General features: G+C 37.5%; 1 protein-coding gene across 1 annotated transcript in view; it reads left to right on the top strand.

Annotated features, from left to right (window-relative positions):
• The window catches only part of THOC2 (THO complex 2), a 120,640-nt gene that overhangs the window by 81,546 nt on the left and 17,877 nt on the right, over positions 1 to 21,217 (top strand). Inside the window, 10 exon segments of the mRNA XM_033185831.1 lie at positions 4,114 to 4,155; positions 4,589 to 4,719; positions 4,822 to 4,923; positions 8,877 to 8,961; positions 10,481 to 10,574; positions 11,363 to 11,443; positions 13,322 to 13,418; positions 15,445 to 15,562; positions 17,412 to 17,591; positions 18,591 to 18,755. Coding sequence (XP_033041722.1) covers positions 4,114 to 4,155; positions 4,589 to 4,719; positions 4,822 to 4,923; positions 8,877 to 8,961; positions 10,481 to 10,574; positions 11,363 to 11,443; positions 13,322 to 13,418; positions 15,445 to 15,562; positions 17,412 to 17,591; positions 18,591 to 18,755 — 1,095 coding nt within the window.

Raw genomic sequence — 21,217 nt, 5'->3', positions numbered from 1 at the left:
CTTAACTGGTTATTCTAGTTAGCAATTCTCTAACCTTTTTTCAAGGTTCTTAGCTTCCTTGCATTGGGTTAGAACATGTTCCTTTAGCTTGGAGGAGTTTCTTATTACCCACCTTCTGAAGCCTACTTCTGTCAGTTCCTCAAACTCATTCTCTGTCCAGTTTTGTTCCCTTGTTGTTGAGGAGTTGTGATCCTTTGGAGGAGAAGAGGCATTCTGGTTTTTGGAATTTTCAGCCTTTTTGTGCTGTTCTTTCCTCATCTTCGTGGATTTATCTACCTTTGGTCTTTAATGTTGGTGACATTCGGGTGGAGTTTTTGTGTGAACGTCCTATTTGTTGGTGTTGACTCTATTACTTTCTGTTTGTTACTTTTCCTTCTAACAGGCCTCTCTGCTGCAGGTCTGCTGGAGTTTGCTGGAGGTCTACTCCAGACCCTGTTTGCCTGGGTAGATCCAGCGGAGGCTGCAGAACAGCAAAGATTGCTGTCTTTTCCTTCTTCTGGAAGCTTCATCCTGGAGGGGCACCTGCCACATGCCAGCCAGAGCTCTCCTGTATGATGTCTGTCGACCCCTGCTGGGAAGTGTCTCTTGGTCAGGAGGCACAGGGGTCAATCACCCACTTGAGGGGGCAGTCTCTCTCTTAGCAGAGCTTGAGCGCTATCCTGAGAGATCCTCTGTCCCCTTCAGAGCTAGCAGGCAGGAACATTTAAGTCTGCTGAAGCTGTGCCCACAGCCACCTCTTCCCGAAGGTGCTCTGTCCCAGGAAGATGGGAGTTTTATTTGTAAGCCCCTGACTGGGGCTGCTACCTTTCTTTCAGAGATGCCCTGCCCAGAGAGGAGGAATTTAGAGAGACAGTCAGGCTTTGGGACGCTGCAGTGGGCTCTGCTCAATTTGAACTTCCCAGCGGCTTTGTTTACACTATGAGGGGAAAACCACCTGCTCAAGCCTCTGTCCCGGGTTGACTTAAGACTGCTGTGCTGGCAGCGAGAATGTCAAGCCAGTGGATCTTAGCTTGCTGGGCTCCGTGGGGGTGGGATCCGCTAAGCTAGACCACTTGGCTCTGTGGCTTCAGCCCCCTTTCCAGGGGAGTGGATGGTTCTGTCTCGCTGGTGTTCCAGGAACTACTGGGGTGTGAAAGAAAACTCCTGCAGCTAGCTCAGTGTCTGCCCAAACGACCATCCAATTTTGTGCTTGAAACCCAGGACCCTGGTGGTGTAGGCACAGAGGGAGTCTCCTGGTCTGCGGGTTGTGAAGACCGTGGGAAAAGCTTAGTATCTGGGCCAGAATCTACCGTTCCTCACGGCACAGTCCTTCATGGCTTTCCTTGGCTAGGGGAGGGAGTTCCCCGACCCCTTGCACTTCCTGGGTGAGGCAATGCCCCACCCTGCTTTGGCTTACCCTCCGTGGACTGCACCCACTGTTTAACCAGTGCCACTGAGATGAGCTGGGTACCTCAGTTGGAAATGCAGAAATAATTCACCCTCTTGCTAGGAGCTGCAGACTGGAGCTGTTTCTATTTGGCCACCTTGCCAGCCACCGAAGCCATGATTTCTGAGAGTTCATAGAAATTAGGCTGAAATTTAAATAATTTGCCAGGTCTCAACACTTGATACAGCTTTTTTTAACTTCCCCTTTGATATTCATAGATCTGCAGGTTTTATTTTCCATTTTCAAAATCTTTTTTTTTTTTTTTGAGATGGAGTCTTGCTCTGTTGCTCTCAGGCTGGAGTGCAGTGGCGTGATCTAGGCTCACTGCAACCACCACCTCCCAGGTTCAAGCGATTCTCCTGCCTTAGCTTCCCGAGTAACTGGGACTTTGCTCGGCTAGATTTTTGTATTTTTAGGAGAGATGGGGTTTCGCCATATTGGTCAGGTTGGTCTCTAACTCCTGACTTCATGATTCGTCTGCCTCGGCTTCCCAAAGTGCTTGGATTACAGGCATCAGCCACCATGCCTGACCCAAGTATAGTTTTTGATCTTCAAGAGGTGCCAGTACTCTGTCCTGTTCATATTGGAATTCCCAATGCCTGGAATTTAGTCAGTAAATGAATGAATGAATGAATGCATGTCTCTTGTTCTCCCTCCCTGTTTGTGTCTCCCTCCCGTTTCTAGCTGGCATTCAATAAAACTTATAGTGTTATGTGAGAATCTTACAGTTGCTTTGAATTAAAAAGCGAATTAAACTAAAAGAAAAAGTATCAAGGGAGTAGAATGTATTTTTCTACCAAACAGAAGAAAATTCCTTTTATTTGCATGTACTTCTTGATTTAATTTTGTACATTCTTGCTATAATTCGACTTTGATAGGAAGGTCTTTTACTGCTCTTCTAGTTAGTTTTATTTTGCTTCCTGTATTTCTTTCCCCTTTTCAAATTTTCCTGCTTATGAAATCTAGAGAATTGATGCGTGAAATTGATATGAAATCTAGAGAATAGATGCTTGAAACTCATATGAGTCACCTAGAAAGGGAATTAGGACAACTTAGTAAATAAGAAAATGTTTTATTTCTATGGGGAAAAAACTGTGTTGCTTTATTAGGTTTGTTTAAATTATAGTATACCAGGAAAGGAGGAGCTTAACTGTCTTTATCCCGGACATAATATACCATAAACCTAGTTTTTCCAATTACAGGATACCTGTATTTTTGTTTCCCAGTGTACATCCTATATGCCACCAGAATTATGTGTATGCCACCTCACCACCCCCAAACTAAACCAAACCATCCGGTTTTTTTCTGCCAGGCCACTCCTCTGTAACCCAGTTCCTTCTTTGCTTACCAGGATTTATGTTGACTTAATAAATTATTGCTGTGAAAGGAACCATACCTTTTTAACCTGCCAGTTAAAAACAAATTGAGTGTATGTATTTTCCCATAAAGGTAACATGGCAGGCCCTGAATTAGTGTTATGTGAAAATGTAGCATAACAGTTAGACTTTTCCTGTGGTAACATCCATTACTGAAGTGTGAAAATGTATGCATACACAAAACACCCTTATCTACCAAGAAAATAAGAAGCTTATTATCCGCATTAGCTTTTCCCTCTCTCTCACTTGATATTGAGCTAAATTCTTGTCAGAAATCTAGATTGTCACTGGTTGTCAGTACTTCAGTTGTCTTTTTGTCCTCTACAGACTCCACCAGCTGTCTCTGTTTACATTCACACAAATATCATTCACTGTTTAATTTTGAATTAATAGACATCCTTGTCAAACATCACTTTAGGGGCTCATCTGCAAATCTACAAATTGTTTATATAATACAGACCCAGGATTTTTCATTCAGTCTGTACAATTTAAGCAATGGTTTTGTCTTTGTTAGTAATGTTATTGGTATTTTGGGCTTATCTTTCAGTGAGGACTTTGAGAGTGGTGAATTAAAAGATAGTTTTAAATTTCTTTGTGTTTAATTTGGCTTTGTTTTTGCATTTTTGTTGCTTTAGTGTTTGATTATACTAATTCCGTAGAAGAAAAACTATAATCTCTGGATGGAAAAATGCAAATGTATTATAATGAAATTATTGTACTGGCCACAATTTTTTTTTCTTTTTTTTGTTCTTGTCGCCCAGGCTGGTGTGCAATGGCACGATCTCGGCTCACTGCAACCTATGCCTCCTGGGTTCAAGCGGTTCTCCTGCCTAAGCCTCCCGAGTAGCTGAGGCTACAGGTGCGCGCCACCATGCCTGGTTAATTTTTGTATTTTTAGTAGAGACGGGGTTTCGCCATGTTGGACAGGCTGGTCTCAAACGCCTGACCTCAGGGGATCTGCCCACGTCGGCCCCCCAAAGTCCTGGGATTACAGGCGTGAGGCACCATGCCCAGCCCTCGCTACATTTTTATAATAAATACTTAGATCAATTTTAGGATGCTTTGGTTTGATAGGTTGAGAAAAGAATGGTTTATAAAAATTGACACTTAAAATTCATGGATGTCAAGTATGACTTAGAGGTTAGAAACATAGATAAAATTTAAAAAGGTTAACAGGCTGTATTTAAAATCTACATATTTGTAAAAAGTAAGAACCATGTGCAAGTTAAAGTTTTTTCAAATTGGAACCTAAATTGTGACACCATAATCTTAGCCGTTTTGTATTTTATTAATTCTTTTTTTAAATTATAGTTTCAGTCTGATGGAAGCAAACAAGAAGATAAAGAAAAAACGGTAAGAGACTAGAAAAATCCAATAATGTGTCTAATGTTTGTCTTGGTACAGTATACTACAAATTTTACTGTGAACAAGTTTTAATAATCTGTATGAGTAATTGTTTTATAATGTAGATGCTGATTATAGTTTTTGGCAGCTTATGCAAAGTTATCTTTTAAGATTAAAATTTTTTCCTCTGAGGATTAATATGTTGAAAAAGGAAGAGAGATAAAAGTTCCTCATTCCTTTGCTACCCCTTTCCTTTCCTCACCCCATTTTATGTCTTAGATGGAGAAACATAAATAAGCATTGTGAAAAGGGTGGGTGAGGAATGGGATATTGTGTGTTATGAGATTAAGAAATAGTAATTTTCCCAAGACTGTCATAAATTTATTGTTGGTTATATTAATATAGACCTCTTACTGAAATAACTTTTTCTTCTTTCTTTTAGGAAGTTATCCTTAGCTGTTTGCTTAGCATTACTGACCAGGTACTACTTCCATCTCTTTCTTTGATGGACTGCAATGCTTGTATGTCTGAGGAACTATGGGGAATGTTTAAAACATTTCCATATCAGCATAGGTAAATACATATTATTTTCATGTTTTTAACTATTAGTAATTCTAGTATATTAACCTCTAAGTGTTTAACTTTTCCTAATTCTTCATCTCATCGTTTTTTAAGATACCGTCTGTATGGCCAGTGGAAGAATGAAACTTATAACAGTCACCCACTTTTAGTAAAAGTTAAAGCTCAAACAATAGACAGAGCCAAATATATCATGAAGTAAGTTTTAATTTATTTTTCATATTAATCTAAATTATATCTGGATCTCATTTATTTTCTTTCAGGTAGCTTGTCTGAGCCTCAGTTTTGAGAAAGCCTATGTGTTGTGAATGGTATAGCTGATTTATATACTACAGATGGAATGACTATTAACTGTGGTTTTAGCTTGTTTTGACTACCAAGTTAATGTTTTCATAGTTGTCCTGTTTACATATGGATAAAAATCTAATGAAAATCCTCTTTAATACATGCATCATGTTATAGGATGAGGGTTTTGTTTTCTTCTTTTTAAGGACAGCCTGCTGTGGCCTTTGCTTACCTTTAGTGATTTGTGCAAGGTAGTAAGAGTTCTAGCAGTTTCCTCTGCTGAAAGTTGCCATAATTAATTTTTTTAATCTGTTAGGAAGAACTAATGAAATTATCCAGAACTATCTCCGCAGGGGTCAACTTTTGAGAAATTTCTTTTTAAAAAAAGTTTGTACACTTTTATTTTCATATCATTAAAAACATAAGAGTGATGTTCTACTTCCCAGTAGATTATTTGAAGTTTAATTATGAAAATCATATACTTCAGATTCGTATTAGTTTAGATACTTAATTATATTGCTGTATTGCAAGTGTTTTCAATGAGGCTATTGTCACTTGTCATTCCTTTTTTAAATTCATGGCAGTGGTATGGTTATTCTAATTAAAAGTAGTTCGTTCTCAGTTTATTTAGATTTAACAGTGTGTAATGTCTGTTAAATGTTGTCTTTGCCCAGTGATACTGTTTCTGGTCACAGTCTGCTGGGAAAACAGGTGTGTGCATGATCACAATCTTTTTTTTTCCCCCCTGTGAGCCTATGGATTATATTGAAACAACCTAGTTTAATAGGTTATACATGTTATACAGCATGAATAAAGTGCTGTGGGAGGATAGATGAGAGTAAATGATTTCACTTGGGGGAGTTTTGTTTGGCAGGAGATGTTATTAGATCTGAAAGAGTTTCTGGACTTAAGAGTTCTCCAGGTACAGTTTCTAGCTTAACAACATCAGCTAATATTTAGGGGAGCTCTTACTATATGTGCCAGGCATTAAACTAAGTGCTCTGCGTGGATTGTTTAATAATACATTAAGCATTATTAAATACCTTAAATTCATCTGCTGTCTCTGCCACCACTACCTTAGTTCTTTTATCTGGCATATTACGGTGATTTGTATATTCTCTTACTTAAAAATCCTTTGGTGACTGACTTTACCTGAAGGTATATGTTAGGCTTTATGGCATGGTGATATAAATAAGAGGTCCTCCCTGGTTTGTCCCTCCCTGCATACAACCTCCTTTCCTGCCAATTCTGCTTCCAGATGTGCTGAGCCTACTAATGTTTCCCTAAATGTACCACTCTCTCCTTAGCTTCTCTTCCCCTGTGTATACTTTTTGTTTCCTCTGTTTGTACAGGTTTTCCCTTACCTTTCTTTCCCCCTTTCCATCTGGTGACCTCATTCTTGGAGAATGAGCTCCAGTGTTACTTCCAGTGAAGGCTTCCCTAGCATAAACTGCCACGCACAATCGATCTTTATTTCCACCGCTATTCTTTATGCATCTAATGTTATCATACCTCTAGGTACATTGATATGATTGTTTTTCTGTTTTTAATTATCTAATGTTTTGAATAGTTTATATGTTTACATGGATTAAGTTTCAGTAAATATAAAAGGTATACATACAGCAAGAAGTCTCACCCCATCCTCCATCTACTCAGTTCTTCCCCCCAAGGAAAATAAAGTAAGCACTGTTTAGTCTCTTATTTATCCTTCCATATATTCTTGTGTATATACAAGTCAGTACGAATATATTTTCCCCCTCTTATTATTATTATTATATTAATATTGTTTTTTCTTTGTAAAAATGGGACCTCACTATGTTGCCCAGGCTGGTCTTGAACTCCTGGCCTCAAGTGATCCTCCCACCTTGACCTCTTAGTCTTAGTGCTAGAGTTATATACATGAGCCACCACACCCCAGCCACCTTTTAGATTATCAATAGCATATAAGTACTATTCTGTTGATTGCTCTTTTTAAGAATATTGAAATTTAATAAATGATTTGAAATCTGTCTCCCTCACTGGACCAGGCTTGAGAGCAGGAACTGTTATTCTGTTATTCATCCTTTTTTTTTTGGAGATGGAGTTTTGCACTGTCGCCCACGCTGGAGTGCTGCAGTGGCACGATCTCGGCTCACTGCAACCTTTGCCTCCTGGGTTCAAGCTATTCTCCTGCCTCGGCCTCCCAAATAGTTGGGATTACAGGCGCCCGCCACTACGTCCAGCTAATTTTTTGTATTTTTAGTAGAGGCGGGGTTTCACCATGTTGGCCAGGCTGGTCTCGAACTTCTAACCTTGTGATTCACCCACCTCGGCCTCCCAAAGTGGTGGGATTACAGGTGTGAGCCACTGCACCCGGCCTCATCCTTATGTTTCTACACTTGACCTTAGCCAAAAGGCTGAGACACAATCTTCCTTGTTTTTCTAATGCTTAGTACTTTGACTGTCATCGTAGGTATTAATATGAATGAATAAAAATATAATTTACTACAGAATAATATGTGCAGAATTTTTAATATACTTGGATTTTTGTTATATTCGTAAGCTAAAACTATTTTACCAGGCTTAAACAATATGATTTTGTTACTGTTTGAAGTTTTTACATTGAGCATATAATGTATTAATTTATTACTTGTAGAATTTCATGAGTTTTGAATACTATTTAAAACATGAGCTTGCTATAGGGCATTTAATAATTCTTTCTACAAATGTTTGTTGTGTTCCATATGCTAGACACTGGTGGTTTGAGGGGAAGACAAAGACAAGAAAATATTTCTTTAATTTTTGTTTGTTTGTCCCTCCAGGGTGATGGAGGCAGAAGGGAATGGAATAAAAAACAGAGAGAGGAGGGGTTGACCTTGGCAAGTAGAGGGAGGCACCTGAAATATTGGGGTTAGAAATAGGGACAGGTAGTGGTAAGTTGGAAATTTGAACAAAATACTGTATAGCTAACTGTTAAAACTAATGGTCTCCCTTTTCTATGAAACAAAAACTGGGATATGGAGAATTGGAAAGGGCAGCAGTTGATGATGAAATAATTTTGATTGATGGGGCCAGTTTTGTCATGAGAAATTAATTATAGCAAGTTTGTCACTTGGATAATGGTCACATCTTCTGAATTATAAACTGAATTCATAATTTACTTCATTATGTTTTCATCCTAGAAAGCTTCCTTCCTGTCACTTGTAGCCTCTTCAAGTCTCTAGATTTATTATGTAATAATCTCAGCAGAGGCATTTAAGATTCTGTATAATAATTATTTTGAACTGTAAGAATTAATAGATATAAATTTGAAGAATGCTGGTAAAAGGATGATGAGCAAAGGAAGAAATAAAGAGGAAGGAAAGGAGTAGAATTTAGTTTCAAAACATTGTTTACCTTGAATATGAAAAGCAGATAACTTTACATATTGAGGAGTACAGCATTAACTATTGCTGTGTTAGAGTCACTGAGCCAGATGGCATGAGGCATTTCATTGCATGACACCAAATTTGATATCTTAATCCCTAAACTGATAATGAGTCCTCCTAAATCTGAAATAATTTTGATTCTTTGTAAGAAGAGTTTTATGTACTTGCAGAGTACATTAAGAGTTTTACTGATTAGTAGACTATTACTATGAAGTGGAAATGTGTATTTTATAAATGTTAAGCATTTAATATAAAATCTCAGTACCCTCTGGGAGAATCCCTAACCAAAATAGCCCAAATCCTGCCATAAAGGATGTGATGAATGTGGTTGTTTGCATTAATCCGTTTTGGATATTTGGGGAATAATTGCTTTTTCCCCCACGATGATGTAACAAAGCTATCAACATTACAAGGAATGTTACTTAAGATGATCCCTGCCACCTTTTTCTTCCTCTGTAGGCGCCTAACCAAGGAAAATGTGAAGCCTTCTGGAAGACAAATTGGGAAGTTGAGCCACAGCAATCCAACCATTTTGTTTGATTATGTATGTTTTGAGGTTAATATTATTTTAAGGGATTTTTCTTTTTGTTGCCTTTAAATCAGCTCAGGTGGAAACAGAATGATGTTAGAAAATGAAACATTGTAAGGTTATACTAAAAACAAAATTACTACACAATATATGTAACACATTGATCTATTTTTCTATTAATAGTAACAGTGCTACTATTATAGACAATATAATAGTTATTTTGTATATATAATGTTATTTTGTATACCACATTTTGATTTCTGGACTTATTACTTGATTTTAGCTTTTAGAAACATTCAAATGACATTTCATTGTGATTTACCTGTAGTACTATCACTGCAATGTTTATTTATTTTTATTTATTTATTTTTTTGAGATGAAGTCTTGCTCTGTCACCCAGGCTATAGTGCAGTGACCCAATCTCGGCTTACCGCAACCTCTGCCTCCCGGGTTCAAGTGATTCTCCTGCCTGTCTCCTGAGTAACTGGGATTACAGGCGCGCGCCACTGCACTTGGCTAATTTTTTGTATTTTTAGTAGAGATGTGGTTTCACCATGTTGGCCAGGCTGGTCTTGAGCTCCTGACCTCAGGTAATCCACCCGTCTTGGCCTCCTGAAGTGCTAGGATTATAGGCGTGAGCCACCATGCCTGGCCAATATTTAGAGATTCCTAAAACACATGAGAGAGACTAGACTCTTTCATTCCAAAATTCAGCTTTAGGCCAACTGGAGTTATTTCCTTTTTTAATTAATTTTTTTAAGATTCAAGGGGTACATGTGCAGGTTTATTACATGGATGTATTGCATAATGCTGAGGTTTGGCCTTCTATTGAACTCCTCACCCAAATTGTGAGCATAGTACCCAGTAGGTAGTTTTTCAAACCTTCACAAGCCCTACCCCACTTACTTTTAGAGTCCCCAGTGTCTTTCTATCTTTATGTCCATGTGTACCCATAGTAAAGTTTCAGGATACAAAATCAACATACAAAAATCTGTAACATTTCTATACACCAGTAATGTTCAAGCTGAAAACCAAATCAAGAGCACAATCCCATTTACAATAGTCACAAAAAAAGTGCCAAGAGATATATCTAACCAAGGAGGTGAAAGATCTGTATTAGAACTGTAAAACACTGATGAAAGAAATCATAGATGATAAAAGCAAATGGAAAGACATTCCATGCTCTTGGATTGGAAGAATCAATGTAGTTAAAATGTCCATACCGCCCAAAGGAATCTACAGATTCATTGCAATTCCAGATTACCACTGTCATTTTTTACAGAATTGGAATTATTTTCTAACTGAAAAATGTAGCCTAAGAAAATATTCTCTAAGGCAGTGATAAAATAGTAATTTCTATATAAATATGAAATATTTATATAGAAACCACTTTATTTAAATATTTATATAGGAAGCCACTTTAATTATAAGCATTATTTCTTTTGAAAAATAAAAAGTGTAGCCATTACTTAGTTGGCACAATAGAAATCCTTTGATCAGTTAATACCGTCTATTATTTGTTGCTGTTTTCCAGATCTTGTCACAAATACAGAAGTATGATAACTTAATAACACCTGTAGTAGATTCATTGAAATACCTCACTTCATTGAATTATGATGTCTTGGCCTGTATCCTTTCAAATGAAGTAATATGTAGATTTCATATTTAATAGATCATATGGTAAATGTTTTATTTTCATTCTGTTTTCCTTTAGTAACCATCTGAGGTTGACTCAGGTGGCTGATCTGAAGTTTGGTCAGTCAGTAGTGTGTGTGTGTGTGTGTGTGTGTGTGTGTGTGTGTGTGAAAGAGAGAGAGAGTATGTGTCTTTGTGTTGTATAAAGGGAGACATGAGGCTTACCAGACTTTTTTTTTTTGCGAGATGGAGTTTTGCTCTGTCACCCAGGCTGGAGTGCAGTGGCACGGTTTCGGCTCATTGCAACCTCCGCCTCCTGGGTTCAAGCGAGTCTCTTGCCTCAGCTTCCCAAGTAGCTGGGATTACAGGCGGGTGCTATCACACCTGGCTAATTTCCTAGTTTTTTTGGTAGAGATGGGATTTCACTAGGTTGGCCAGGGTGATCTTGAACTCCTGACCTCAAGTGATCCACCCACCTTGGTCTCCCAAAGTGCTGGGATTACAGGCATGAGCCACTGCACCCAACTGGCTTACCAGACATCTTGATATTGATGGAATCTATCTTGATTGCTGAAAGATGGAAAGGAGGCTAATGAAGGAATGTTGGTACTACAATGAGTGTATTTTTCAATAATTAGTTTTAGCAACATCCCTGGTCTTGGAAAAAAAGAAAAATAATTTGTAATGACCAACAATTTTGCCCCTATGATGTGGCATATTTATGTTTTAAGGGTCTTTATTAGAGATGTAATGACTTAAGTTTTTTCTTAATGTATGAAAGATTGTATCATTGAAGCTTTAGCTAATCCAGAAAAGGAAAGAATGAAACATGATGACACAACCATCTCAAGCTGGCTTCAGAGTAAGTATTTTTATTTTTGCGAAAATGAAAATACTGTCTGTGGTAACTGCCATGTTATGTGTTTTATTACCTACGCTTAGAGACTTTTAGAAGCCTGTTTGTTAAGAGTTGTTGAGAATATCTAGCTACTGAGTTTGTTCTACAGAGTCCTTGGCTACTTAAGGAGGTTGATATGGTACTTATTTATTTTCCTAACTTAAGAGACCATTATTGACTGTGATAGAATTTGGGTAAGCATTACTGGGGAGATGAAATCTCCTTCTTTTATTTATTTATTTATTTATTTTTTGAGATGGAGTCTCGCTCTGTCATCCAGGCTGGAGTGCAGTGGTATGATCTCGACTCACTGCAGCCTCCGCCTCCCAGGTTCTGTCAATTCTCCTGCCTCAGCTTCCCTAGTAGTTGGGATTACAGGCATGTGCCACCATGCCCAGCTAATTTTTGTATTTTCGTTAGAGGCAGGATTTCACCATGTTGGCCAGGCTGGTCTCAAACTCCTGACCTCAAGTGATCTGCCCACCTTGGCCTCCCAAAGTGCTGGGACTACAGGCATGAGCCACCATGCCTAGCCGAAAATCTCCTTCTTTTTAACTAACATTATTTCATAGGAGTTGATCATAAGGGAGCTAGTCTCATTTCTTCCCATTCCATCCTGAGGTTCCAGTCATCTTAAAAGAACAAAAACTTGACTTAGTTTAACCAAAAAAACTAACCATATTTCTTTTTAATTCTTGTACCTTTGGTTTCTAGCAGCCAGTTCCCTTTCTTTCAACTTATTGTATCTGATAGCGGAATCTTGCAGTGGCTCCCCATTGTCCTTTAAAGTCCGAAATGTTTAATAAGTCATACAAGTAAGTTCTTTTGAAATCAGGTCCTTTTGCACTGTTCTAGCCTCATCTTTTCCCTGCTTCCCCATATTCTAGATTCCATTAATACTGAACTTCTTGTACTTTCCATGAACTTTTGCCCATTATTCACTTGACTTGGAATATCCTTCATGGCCCACTCCGTGTTCTGTTTATTCATTAGATTTCAGCTTAGAGGTCACTTCTTCTGGAAAGCTTTTTCTGTTAATGCTCCCACCCACAAGTCTGAATTGGGCGTTCCTCTTTTATATTCCCATGGAGCATTTTGCTCATCATAGTTATTTGTTTACTTTTCTTTATCTTCCACTAGACTCAGCTCCTTGAAGGCAGGACTTGAGTTTTGTCCAATATCATTTAGGTGCTTAGCAAATAGTTGTGGAATAGGTTGCAGAATACTTGACTTTACTTGAATCTCCTACTCTTGTATTGGCTGGAGTCTCCTCCCTATTCATGGTATGATAAGGACCATTGGTTAAAATTGGTCTCTTGTCTGCTTCCAGGTCTGGTAATACTTTATTTTCTTGCACCTCCACAACTAGTAACATGTTCTTAGATAAAAAGACATTTTTTTTTTTTCCTTGACTCAATTCGAGGGCTGGCATTTTGTCATTTATTCAGGTTTACTGAGTGATCTGCAAGATTTTGTTATACCTTAGTTTCACAAACTCTGGAATCAGGCTGCAAAGATTTGACTTACTGCTCTACTTTATACTATGTGACCGTGAGCAAGTTACATGACATGTCTGTTCTGAATTTGCCTCATCAATAGGTGATACCAACATAGGATAATAGTTGCAAGGATTAAGTGAGATAATCATTATAAAGTGCTTGGTACAGTGCTTGACATATGTGTGCTCAATAAATATTGGTTATTGTTATTATTATGAAACTCCATTCAACAGCATCAGCAATACAATGATTCCTGTCTCATTTTATTTTAGAGGTTTAGTTGAAATGATACTTGTGCATTTTGTTTTATGAGTTGTTTTTACTCCTTTTTTATTTCATATAGGTCTGGCTAGTTTCTGTGGTGCAGTTTTTCGTAAATATCCAATTGATCTTGCTGGTCTTCTTCAGTATGTTGCCAATCAGCTAAAGGCGGGCAAAAGGTATTCATAGCAAATTATACATAACGAAATTCAATAGAGTACTTCTGGTGGTTTGGGGTTATTGAGACTCCTATTATCCTGAAAGACTACTTACTTGTTGGTTGTAGGCTCAAGTAGAATAGTTGCTCACTTATTTACATGAAATTCTTTAGTTAAATGATCATACATAAATAGACACTTTTTTTCACGAATAAATGTACTATTTGGCTATATATGTTAATGCTCTAAAAATATACTTTCATTTATTTTGACTGCCTATTGGGCTTTTGAGTAAATGCCTAATATGATATATTGTGTATCTTCCTATAACAAAACATACTGCACTAGGTCAGTATGCAGTAATTGACTTGTATCACATTGAACATCTGGTAGGAACATGTTTATTTTGAGGGTGTATATAATACCTTTAAAGCATAATTTTTGAATTTGAGTTTTAGAGATACATAAGGCTTCCATACCTTTTGGACAATGTCCTTTTTTCTTTATAAATACTGAAGTTTATTTTATTTTGGGCCAATATCAGTGCTTAGAGTTTGAATTAGTGTGTATATATATTAAACCTCATGAGAAGTAGACTGACTAGAATCAAAGAACCTGAAATTGTTTTCAGAAGCTTTCTGGTAGAAAGCAAACAAACAAAACATTAAAAGCTATTTGGTGTTCCAAACAAGCATTACCTAAGTAATTATTGACAGATTCTTATTTTGTCTTAGGGAAAACTTAAAAAATATTTAAACTTATGTTTTTTTTGGCACATCCCTTATGCTCATCTCTCTGCCATTTCTATATATTTTTATTCTTCTTTATCTATAGGCCGGAATAACATACATCATTTTTTAAATCTATAACTCAGCTTTCTGTACTATGAATACAGTTTTTGTGACCATCTAATTAAAACATAGTTTGAAGAAAAAATAAACTGTTTCATTGGTACTTATATACTAGTTTTCATGAGGGCTTTCTTTAAAAAAAAAAAACAAAAAAAAACAAAAGCAACTAAGGAAAGCACGGCAAGTTGAGAGAACAAACCCTTAATAAGAATCTTAGAAAATGGTTCTTTTGTCTATTAGCTTGTGTCTTGGGTATGTCTGACTTTATGTTTGGAGAAACATCTGGATTTTTTAGGAAAGAATGTTTTTACTTTGTTTAGATTAACTAATTAAAGAAGATCTTAGAGGACATAAGGTATTATTTTCATTGGTAGTCCTAAACTTTGAAGATTAAAAAGCGTAACTGTTGGCACATTACTGAAATGTGCTCTGGGCTGGCCACTAAATTGTCATCTTTGGCTCAGATATCACAGCTTAGAACTTCTTTTTTTCCTTCCTTCCCTGCCTCTCTTCCAAGTGTATGTGACCATGCTACATCTTTGTCCCTTTTTAGTAAATGGATTATTTAGAAATGGCTCTACACCATCAAAAATGTTTTGGCCATCCTGTGTTGAAGGAGAAAAAATGCTGTGAAGGACTTTATTGGGTCAACTGATAAAATGAAATATCAATGGTAGATTTAAGGATTTTATCAGTGTTCAATGTACTAAAATTGATAACTGTGCTGTGGTTATTTAAGAGAATAGCTCTCTTAGGAAATGCAGTCTTAGAAATTTTAGGGGTAAAAGGCCATGATATATAAATAATTTTCCCTCAAATGATTAAAAAATTGAGTGTGTGACTATGTATGTAGAAAGGGGCTCCAGAGAGGGAGAGGAAATGCAAATGATCAAGCAGGAGTAAAAATGTTACCAGGTGAAGTTGAGGTAAAGGATATATGGGTGAGCTTTGTACTGTTTTTATTTTTCCATCCTATCTGTAAATTTGAAATTATTTCCAAGTAAAAGTTAAAACGAACTTACACACCAAGTATTTGTCAATATAGTTCTAGGAATGCAGTTAAAAACTGCTTCCGCCCCTTCCCCCATATTTATATACAAATAATTTAGGGTTTCTCAGTATATTAATTACAATATATTGTTACTTTTATATTTGAAGTTCTAACTATACACTGTTTCTTTTTTCTTTTTGAATAGTTTTGACCTGCTTATATTGAAAGAAGTGGTGCAAAAAATGGCAGGAATAGAAATTACAGAGGAAATGACAATGGAGCAACTAGAGGCTATGACTGGTGGAGAGCAGCTAAAAGCTGAGGTAAGAATTGCTATTTTTGCTCATCAACTTTTAAAATTCATTGATGTATGCATGGTCATAGTAGAGAATCCAAACAATATGTAAGTTTATAAAACCAAATGTCAAAGCCGTACATACCTTCCTTTCACAACCACCCCTACCCCCTTTTGAAATTGAGATACAGTAATTACTTCAACTTTTTAAAAAAGCTGAAACAAAGTATAAAAGACAGTAAGTATTTCTCTGATGGCTAGTGATGATGAGCATTTTTTCATGTGTCTGCTGGCTGCATAAATGTCTTCTTTTGAGAAGTGTCTGTTCATATCCTTTGTCCACTTTTTGATGGGGTTGTTTTTTTCTTGTAAATTTGTTTGAGTTCTTTGTAGGTTCTGGATATTAGCACTTTGTCAAATGAGTAGATTGCAAAAATTTTCTAGCCATCAGAGAAATGCAAATCAAAACCACAATGAGATACCATCTCATACCAGATAGAATGGTGATCATTAAAAAGTCAGGAAACAGATGCTGGAGAGGATGTGGAGAAATAGGAACACTTTTACACTGTTAGTGGGACTGTAAGCTAGTTTAGTCATTGTGGAAGACAGTGTGGCGATTCCTCAAGGATCTAGAACTAGAAATACCATTTGACCCAGCCATCCCACTACTGGATATATACCCAAAGGATTATAAATCATGCTGCTATAAAGACACATGCACACGTATGTTTATTGCAGCACTATTCACAATAGCAAAGACTTGGAACCAACCCAGATGTCCATCAATGACAGACTGGATTAAGAAAATGTGGCACATATACACCATGGAATACTATGCAGCCATAAAAAAGGATGAGTTCATGTCCTTTGCAGGGATGTGAATGCAGCTGGAAACCATCATTCTCAGCAAACTATCACAAGAACAGAAAACTAAACACTGCATGTTCTCACTCATAAGTGGGAATTGAACAATGAGAATACTTGGACAAAGGAAGGGGAACATCACACACTGGGGCCTGTTGTGGGGTGGAGGGTCGGGGGAGTGATAGCATTAGGGGATATACCTAATGTAAATGACGAGTTAATGGGTTCAGCACACCAACATGGCACATGTAAACATAGGTAACAAACCTGCACGTTATGCACATGTACCCTAGAACTTAAAGTATAATAAAAAAGAAAAAAAAAAAAGACAGTAAGAAATGCATCCATAAGGAAAATAATTACCAATAAGGCCGGGCGTGGTGGCTCACACTTATAATCCCAGCACTTTGGGAAGTGGGTGGATCACCTGAGGTCAGGAGTTCGAGACCAGCCTGGCCAATATGGCAAAACCCCACCTCTACTAAAAATACAAAAAATTAGCCACACGTAGTGGTGGGCACCTGTAATCCCAGCTACTTGGGAGGCTGAGGCAGGAGAATTGCTTGAACTTAGGAGGCGGAGGTTGCAGTGAGCCAAGATCTCGCCGTTGCACTTCAGCCTGGGCAAGAGAGTGAGACTCTGTCTCAATAAATAAATAAATAAAATTACCAAATAATTACTAAATCTTCTGTGATCCTTGATATCCTCACTCCCTTAAGTCTTAGTTGCTCTGTTGAATCTGTGCCATACTGAATAACGAATAATCCTTTATGACGGACTGCAAGGTGGAAAATGGAAAATATGCAAAAATTTAAATTCAGTTGACATTTGCCTTTAAGCCAGTGACTGTAGTCTGTAATAGTCACTGAAATAAATTTGTGTAAGGGAAGGAATATGGAATGTAGGAGTTTTTTATATTAAGGATTTTAACTCAACTTTTTTCTGCCTTTTTTCAAATTAGCATGGGTTATGTACTGTACACTGGTAAATTCGTGTCTTCTCTTGTGCAGGGTGGTTATTTTGGTCAGATCAGAAACACTAAAAAATCCTCTCAGAGATTAAAGGATGCTCTATTGGACCATGATCTTGCCCTTCCTCTCTGTCTGCTTATGGCTCAGCAGAGAAATGGGGTAATCTTTCAGGAAGGTGGAGAGAAACATTTGAAACTTGTGGGAAAGCTCTATGACCAGGCAAGTTAAAGTGGCTTTTATGTTTATGTACATGTTTTTAATCCTGTTAAGGGAAGATAATGTGTTATAATTTGAAAAATGTCATTTTTGCACATCATGTGAATATGAGACATCCTAATCTAATGTGAAAGACATTCTAGAAATAGGGCCTATTTCTATGTAAATTATGATATTTAAGAGATAGCTCCAAGATATGTTATGTGTAAGGCTGTCAATTAATTAAATATTACATCATTAAATTCCTACAACTTCAAGTTGTTTGCATTTATATCTTTCCTGATCTCTGGAAATCTCAGTCATAACAGAAGAGATGCTTGCTTGCTTGCTCACTCGTGCATGCTCACTCTCTTTTCCTTTTTGTTTTTTAAGACAAGGCCTCACTCTGTTACCCAGGCTAGAGTGCAGTACATGATCTCAGCTCACTATAGCCTCTACCTCCCTGGCTCAAGTGATCAGTCTACCTCAGCCTCCTGAGTAGCTGAGGACTATAGGCATGCACCACCATGCCTGGCTAATTTTTGGATTTTTTTTGTAGAGTTGGAGCTCTGCCATGTTGCCCAGGCTGGGTTGCTATCTCTCTTTTTCTTTGCATTATAGTTGATAGTTAAACACATTTTGTGTGCTAATCTTAAGTTTTGGTGCTTAATATTTATAAATATATTCTGTAAATAAAGTTTTCTTCTTTTAAGGGCAAAGGAATTGACTTCTGTTTGCCTATGGTTATTATTTTATTTGATTTAGGTAAATATATGCCACTAAAAGTGACGAACAACAGCTTGACATTTAGAGACCTAGTTGGCTAGTAAAGCCTTGGATTAGTCAACCTGTCAGGGCCTTGGCATCTTTTTTCGTAATATGGTCATGTGATTATACTTGTAGATGGTCTCTAAAGTCCTTTTAAATTATAAAATTTGGATTCTTAATTGTTAAAATATTCCTGAAATGACTTCTTAATCACTTTGGAAAATATGTTGATTTTGTCTTATTTTTTAAATTTAGTGTCATGATACCCTGGTGCAGTTTGGTGGGTTTTTAGCATCTAATCTGAGCACAGAAGATTATATAAAGCGAGTGCCTTCAATTGATGTACTCTGTAATGAATTTCATACACCCCATGATGCAGCATTTTTCCTGTCTAGGCCAATGTATGCGCATCATATTTCGGTAAGTACAAGTGTCTTTGCTGCCGCTCAAGAACGATCCAAATTATTTCTTAACGATTTTATCTGTAAGTACGTTTCACTACAGATTTTGGGGGAAGGTTTTGGCCCTTAAACTAGGATTCCTTCTTTGTTTCCAATAGGGGTACAGAGCTATGTGGTAGAGGTATACAAAAAAGGTGATGAGAAATGTGGAGTCTAATCATTTAATCAAACATCTGCTGTTAGTGTTTACTATATCAACTGCTACAGTCTCCCACCTCTTTCCTAACTGTTACTTGATTTAATTATCACTTTGTTAGCACTATGCAGAAATTCCTGTGTTATGTATACACTCTGAAGGGGAAAAGACAATAAGGGAGTGGTGTTAGGCTAGCTTCTTCCCCTTTAGATCCTCTCAATCCAGAGAATTGTATGCTGTCTTTGTGTAATGTCTTACTGTTGTTACACCCCATGGTAGATCATTCTCAGCTGTACAAGAGGGTACCTGATTCCTTGACAGACAGAGGTGGGAGAGTTGCTTCATCTTAGGAATTCTGACCTGCCCTGTGCTAAGTGAACACACTAATCAGCAATATGGAATCCTAGTAAACAGGAACACCTGATTGTCTGACGTTGGCTGAACTTTGCCAGGTCAGAAAATGGAGCAGGTCATTCAAGCTACCTTTTCTCTCTTACTTGTGTAAAATAATTATCTTTGTCTTTTAAGAGATGCAAAAACCTAAACAAAGAAATGGCATTTCCCTCTCAGGCTTGGAAGAAAACAGAAAACTAAATGGAAGTGGCTGTATAGCCAAGTCAGATATAAGTCTTTTATCTATAGGCAACATGCCACTTTCTGGAAAAGGGGTTTACCAGCAACCTTGTGGTTGCACTGGATGGGCATCCAAGCTGCCCTGGGATCCTTGCTTTTGCTTCTTGAGTGAAAACCTCTGTTGAAGAGGTGACTGCTATGTCCCCTCTATAAATTGACTATCAGCAGGCTCTCTTGGAGATAATTCAGCCAAACGCTGCTCAGATTCTTTTTTTTTTTTTTTTTTGAGATGGAGTCTCGCTCTGTCTCCCAGGCTGGAGTGCAGTGGTGTAATCTCAGCTCACTGCAACTTCCACCTCTCGGGTTCAACTCCTATCCCAAGCTCCCAAGTAGCTGGGATTACAGGTGCCCACCATCACACCCAGCTAATTTTTGTATTTTTAGAAGAGATGGGGTTTTGCCATGTTGGCCAGGCTGGTCTCAAACTCCTGACCTCAGGTGATCCGCCTGCCTTGGCCTCCCAAAGTGCTGGCATTACAGGCATGAGCCACTGTGCCTGGCCTGCTCAGATTCTTGAGATGAGATTTTTGAACAATAGTGAGAAGTACAGCAATAATTGTGGATATCAGTTCTATTCCATAAGTCTAGTTCCCCAGGTGATTTGAAATGTAGAACTGTTATGTCTCTACATTTGACTGAAGGTGTGAACTTGAAGTGGGAGTTAAACTGACTTTAGACAAGGACATATTCATCCTAGGTAAATATGAAGTATAGCCTTCTTTTCTGACCAAGCCTATTTTTCTAACTAGGTAGTGACTATGGGGTTCCTAACAATAGAAATCACAGATTCAAACCCAGAGGACTGGGGAGACTGGAGCTATCATGTAACCCTCTCATACTGATAAACTAATTTTTAGTTTTAACTGTTGGGGTTGTGGTCCACCTTGAGACACAGTTCTGAAAGATAGGCTTTTACCTAGTTCATATTCTAGATCTTGCTCAGAACAGGTAGCTAGGCTGTCTTTTATGCAGATATTGTCAGCCCTGTTTTATCCCGTTTTGTTAGAACCTTAGAACTCATTCTGCTCATCTAGATTCATATTAGTTACCTTCAATAAGACCTGTCCTCTAAATTAAAAAAAATTCTCTGTTTTCCCAACTGCTGTTCCCTCAAGTTTCTGATGCAATTGGAACTCCTTTTTCATAACTAATGTTCTTTGTAACTTTGTCACTTATGTGGTCTCAGTGGTTGTCAGCATGCTCTCTAAAATGGGGGTAACGGAGCATAAATCTTCCCACTTCTAGAACAATTGTAAAATTCTAGAACAATTGTAAAATTGAGCAGTCAGGAAGGAAGGCAGGTAACTGAGCTGTAAGGAGCTGAGACTCTTTTGCCTATCACAGTGTAGAACTGGAAGCAGAGCCTTTGGTCATGTCATTTTGGGTTATGTGTTTAGCACAAATAGAATGATTTAAGTTATTTTCTAACATAAAGAAGTAACTAGTTTTAGGACATCCTTTAGGTTCGTATTAAGGGTGATACCTAACCCAAACAAAATTTTCTGCATGAGAGCTCATTCATCCTAAAGAGACTGAAGGATGTGAAACAATAGCAACTCTGTGTTATCTTCATATATATATATATATATATATGTTCATATATATGTATGTTATTTTCATATGTGTTATCTTCATATATAGAGAATATATAT

The sequence above is a fragment of the Trachypithecus francoisi genome, unplaced genomic scaffold (genome assembly GCF_009764315.1).
Source record: "Trachypithecus francoisi isolate TF-2019V2 unplaced genomic scaffold, Tfra_2.0 Contig00144, whole genome shotgun sequence".
NCBI classification, from domain to species: Eukaryota; Metazoa; Chordata; class Mammalia; order Primates; family Cercopithecidae; genus Trachypithecus; species Trachypithecus francoisi.
The sequence above is the reverse complement of the archived record's forward strand: the minus strand, read 5'-3'. Positions and strand labels throughout refer to the sequence as shown.